This window comes from Penaeus chinensis, chromosome 7, assembly GCF_019202785.1.
Source record: "Penaeus chinensis breed Huanghai No. 1 chromosome 7, ASM1920278v2, whole genome shotgun sequence".
In the NCBI taxonomy this organism is placed as follows: Eukaryota; Metazoa; Arthropoda; class Malacostraca; order Decapoda; family Penaeidae; genus Penaeus; species Penaeus chinensis.
The window spans coordinates 18,187,222-18,192,221 of record NC_061825.1 but is presented as its reverse complement, the minus strand read 5'-3'; the positions used below and the strand labels follow the sequence as shown (position 1 = coordinate 18,192,221).

Here is a 5,000-nt window from a genome sequence, read left to right as displayed (position 1 = left end):
TTGTGTGTGAGTGTGTGTGTGTGTGTGTGTGTGTGTGTGTGTGTGTGTGTGTGTGTGTGTGTGTGTGTGTGTGTGTGTGTGTGTGTGTGTGTGTGTGTGTGTGTCTGTGTGTGTGTGTGTGTGTGTGTGTGTGTGTGTGTGTGTGTGTGTGTGTACAGGAGAATGACAATGATAATGCTAATAACGATAATGATAATAATAATATTAATAATAATGATATTAATACTGCTACTACTAATACTACTAATAAAAATAATATTAATATTAATAATAGTAATAATAATAATAATAATAATAACATTACTACTACTACTGATAATAATAATGATAGAAGAAATTATAATAATAATAGTAACAATCGTGATAAGACGAAGAAGACTTAGACTTAGAATTGTGATGATAATAACAATAATTATAATAAAAGTAACAATAATGACAACAATGATAAGAAAAAAAAGAAGAATGATAATGATAATAATAATAGTGATAATGATACTGATGATGATGATGATGATGATGATGATGATGATGATGATGATGATGATGATGATGATGATGATGATGATGATGATGATGATGATGATGGTGATGATAATAATAATAAAAAGAACAAGAATGATAATAACAACAATAAACACAACAACAACAATAATTATAGTGATGATAATAATGACAATAACAATAATCTCCCTGTGCCATCACCGATCCGGCGTTTGACGAACCTCTTGGCGCCACGTTTGAGTTGTCGAGCTTCGAGACATCGAAGTGTTTGTAGACTGAAATTGTTGAGGAATGTTTTTTTCCCGGTCTACCGCGAGCTGCCTTGCCCTCAAGCTTACTGCTTAGGATAAGGTCTGCTAATGTGCCTTTAATGATTAATTCATTAATTCATTTTATTGAGTTGTCGAATTCGAATCAGTTCTAGAAACTCGCGTCCCCGCCCGACTCTTCTGCGGATTTCGTTGGACACTCGGTCGGTGCAATGGATGCGCAACATCCTGCAGAAGGACCACATTTCTGCAACCTCTACACTGCGCCGAGTTTCAGCCGTCAGTGTCTAGGACCCAAATAGGACAACCGGCCATACAAAGGTTTTTGTATGATTTTCAGTCGCATGAAGAGCTTGCGGTCTGTTAGGATGCTCCGGAGTTCGGAAAAGGCATCCCTTGCCCGTCCGATCCCGCGCCCGATCTCCTTCTTGCAACGAGCATTCGAGGCGACAAGAACTCCCAGACAGCTGAAGGCGGAGACGTGCTGGATTTCCCTTTCTCCTTGTTTCAGTGGCCAGGCTGGTGAGAGCTTCGGCTTCGAAACCACGTTGCATTTTGTTTTCTTGCTATTGACATGGAAGCCACGACGTGCGCTGGCTTCCATAAAGGCACCAAAAGGTTCCTGAAGGTCACTTACAGACGCACACAACGATGAGTGCAGATAACTTGAACGTATAAACTGAAGAAGTCAGGTGACATCACCTTGTCGGACACCTCGCTTGATGATGATAATAATAATAATAATAATAATAATAATAATAATATTGATAATAATAATAATAATAAAACAATTATAATAATAACATTAATAACAATACTAACAATAATAACAATAATAATAATAATAAAAAGACGAAGAATCTTAATAATAGAAACACCAATAACTCAAATAATAATGATAATGGTAATCAGAATATAAGAATAATTCTAAATACAGCATTAATAAATCGGTGAAACAATGATAATAATAATAATAATAATATAGTAATAACAATAACAGCAACAACAAAAAAACACACATCAAATATTAATTAACAGAAAAAGACATACCGTTTTCATGAGTGAGTACGTGCAGTAACCCCTGTCCTTTCGAAAACAAACCGAATACTTCAGTCCCGCCAAGTAATAGTTGTTGCCGAAGTTATAGGAACTCACGGTGCCGCTGGTGCCTGTGAAGTACATGCCACACATGCCCGGAACTGAGGGAGAGAGGGGGAGGGCGTGAGGCATGGGCGGATGGGGGTGGGGGAGGGGGGAGTTTGAGGGGAGGGGGGAGGGGAGAGACTGAGAGAAAGGAGGGAGAGGGAAAGGGGTGTGATAATAAACGATGGATGAGAGTGGAGGAGGGGTGGTGTGGAGTGGATAGAATGGAGAAAGAAGAGTAAAGGGGAAGTGGAGGAATGGAAGAAGGATGATGTGGAGGCAAGGAATAAGGTGGAAGGGGAAAGGGGAGAAGTGGGGGGGGGGGGGGATTTGACAGACAGAATGAAAAATCTCAGTAGAAGATGGAACGAAGGGATGAGATAAATAAATCACATATATAAACACACAAACAGATATCCCAACAACTCAAATACCTCTAGAAACCATCATAGATTTACAAGCAACGCACCAAATCAAACTGAAAATGAATTAACAAAAACAAAACCAAAAACAAAATCACAAACAAAAGACAATCGCTCACTTCTGACGGAGCAGGGGATCCACGAAACCAAGATGGCGTATCGGCGATTCGAACTCGTGGTGTCAGTTGTAATCGTGAAGGTGTGGGGGCTGGCCGTGCCGCTTGTTTCTACCAACCCTGGATTAATTTTGGGAGACGTTTAGATTTTGATCAGATTTAGTATGTTGGATATGCTGTCATGGCGTTGTTTCATTGCTACTTAAAAGAGGAAAAAACTTCTTCTTTTTTTTTGGTACAAAAAAGGTACATATAACCAGGTAGCTCCACTTCCAAATATTTAGCCTACTAAACCTAATAATGAAACTGAATTAAACATTTTCTTTAAAAATGGTTCAGAAATTACAATGCTACAAAAATTATAAAAAAAAGGACAAAAAATCTAATATTTGCAATGAATAACGGTAATAAGGCAGCGCTTAGCATGGAAGTCATCAACTACGATTTTTATTATGGAGTGGATCTGCCTGTGTTAAAGTACCTTGGCACAAAATGTTTTGTCTTTCTTAACAGATTTAAGTGTGTATGGTATACTGTACACTATATACTAGTACGGCTTCATTGTTCTTAAAACCGTAGATAATGATAATGGTAATGATGAGGCTGACGGTGATGATGCATGGCGATAATTACAGTGGTAGTCAGACGGGGCGGTTCCGCAGAAATACGTGGATTTCTGGTCTTCTTTGAAAACGAGCTTATCATTATTGCACACTCCTGTAAGAAAATAAACTTCGTGAGCGATCTTTTGTTTTGGTTTATTTTGATACTGGTGTTGTTATCGTTGTTGCAGTTATTGTTGTTGTTGCTGCTGTTGCCGCTGTTGTTGTTGTTGTTGTTAATGTTGCTCTCGTGTGTGTGTGTGTGTGTGTGTGTGCGTGTGCGTGTGCGTGTGCGTGTGCGTGTACGTGTGCGTGTGCGTGTGCGTGTGTGAGTGCGTGTGTTTTACTTTGTTCCGACATAAAGATTGTTGAATGGAAAATTAAGAAAAAAAAAAAAACGGAGGATAGATGGAAAATTAAAAGAAGAGAGAGTAGGAGAAAAAATGTAATGACAGGGGAATAAGTGAAGATGAAGGAGTAATATAATAAAACAAGATGAGGAAGAAGAAAAAGAGGAGATTGTAATAATAATAACAATAAGAGATTGAGAGAGAAATAAAAGAAGACATAAGAGAAAGAAGACGAGGAGGAATCGGAAACAGACCAAGAAAAGACAGGAAGCCCCATCACAAACAGACCCAAACAACAACAACAACAATACGTACCGAGACTCGAGGGCCCAACAAGCTCGTTGCTGATATGCTGGTACCGGATTTGGCAGATGTTGCCGGAGGCGTCGTCGAACTGTACCTTGTACTCGCACGTCTTGGCCTCGTTGTAGTAGCTCGGGTAGTCGGTCGAGAGCACCAGCGTGTTGTTCCGGGTGACGGTGCCGCCGCAGCCCGTCAGGGTCACTGGGGGGAAGGGGAGGGAAGGTGGAAGGGAGGGAGGGAGTGTCTGGAGCCTTGTCTTTTTCGCCCTTGTTTGCTCTTGATTGCTGTCTCTCTCTCTCTCTCTCTCTCTCTCTCTCTCTCTCTCTCTCTCTCTCTCTCTCTCTCTCTCTCTCTCTCTCTCTCTCTCTCTCTCTCTCTCTCTCTCTCTCTCTCTCTCTCTCTCTCTCTCTCTCTCTCTCTCTCTCTCTCTCTCTTCCACCATCTTTACTGATCTATTATCTATCTATGTAGCTATATATCTATCTGACTATATATCTGTCTCTACTATCTGTCTATATATCTATATATCCGTCTACCCCTCTACCTATCTATCTATCTATCTATTTATCTCTCTTTCTACCTAACTACCTGCCGGCCTACGTAGCTAAACTACCAACCTACCTACCTGCCAGTCTACCTATCTACTTACCCGCCTGTCCGCCTGCCAACCCATCCACCCGCCAATCTACCTGCCTTCCTACTATCTACCTTACCTTTACAGCAGACTCCGTATCCTTTGGCGCAGGACCCGACGACGGTCCCCTCCCTGGCTGTGCATTCGGCGTTCGTGACACAGGTGCCGGAGTCGAGGCCAGAGCCACACATCACGTTCGGAAACTTGACGATGGTGAAAATAACTGCGGCGGAAAAAAATCGTTTTTTTTTTGTTTGTTTTGTATTTATGTTTTTTCTATGTTCCTTTGGTAATTTTACTTTTTTATTTTCTATATTTAAAGTGAAGGAAAAAATTGTATGTTTCAAAGGGATATATATATATATATATATATATATATATAATGTATATATACATATATATATATGATGTATATATACATATATATATATAATGTGTATATATACATATATATATATATATATAAAGTGAGTGTGTGTGTGTGTATAAGTGTGTATGTATATACATATAAATACACACACACACACAAATATATATACATATATGTATATATGTATGTACATCAGACCAGCATTTTATCATACTTACACTTGCTATCCCTGGCTCCTTCCTCGCCGCTTACTGACATGCTGCTGACGAACCCAGGGCCCGACGTCAGCA

The 5,000-nt window shown here is 39.8% G+C and overlaps 1 protein-coding gene across 1 annotated transcript in view; it reads right to left on the bottom strand.

The window, feature by feature from the left end:
* The window catches only part of LOC125027533, a 38,031-nt gene that overhangs the window by 2,003 nt on the left and 31,028 nt on the right, over positions 1–5,000 (bottom strand). The window contains exons 3-6 of the mRNA XM_047616617.1: positions 3,719–3,907; positions 3,085–3,168; positions 2,455–2,571; positions 1,821–1,969 (exon numbers count right to left, since the gene is read on the bottom strand). Coding sequence (XP_047472573.1) covers positions 1,821–1,969; positions 2,455–2,571; positions 3,085–3,168; positions 3,719–3,907 — 539 coding nt within the window. The remainder of the gene's footprint in view (positions 1–1,820; positions 1,970–2,454; positions 2,572–3,084; positions 3,169–3,718; positions 3,908–5,000) is intronic.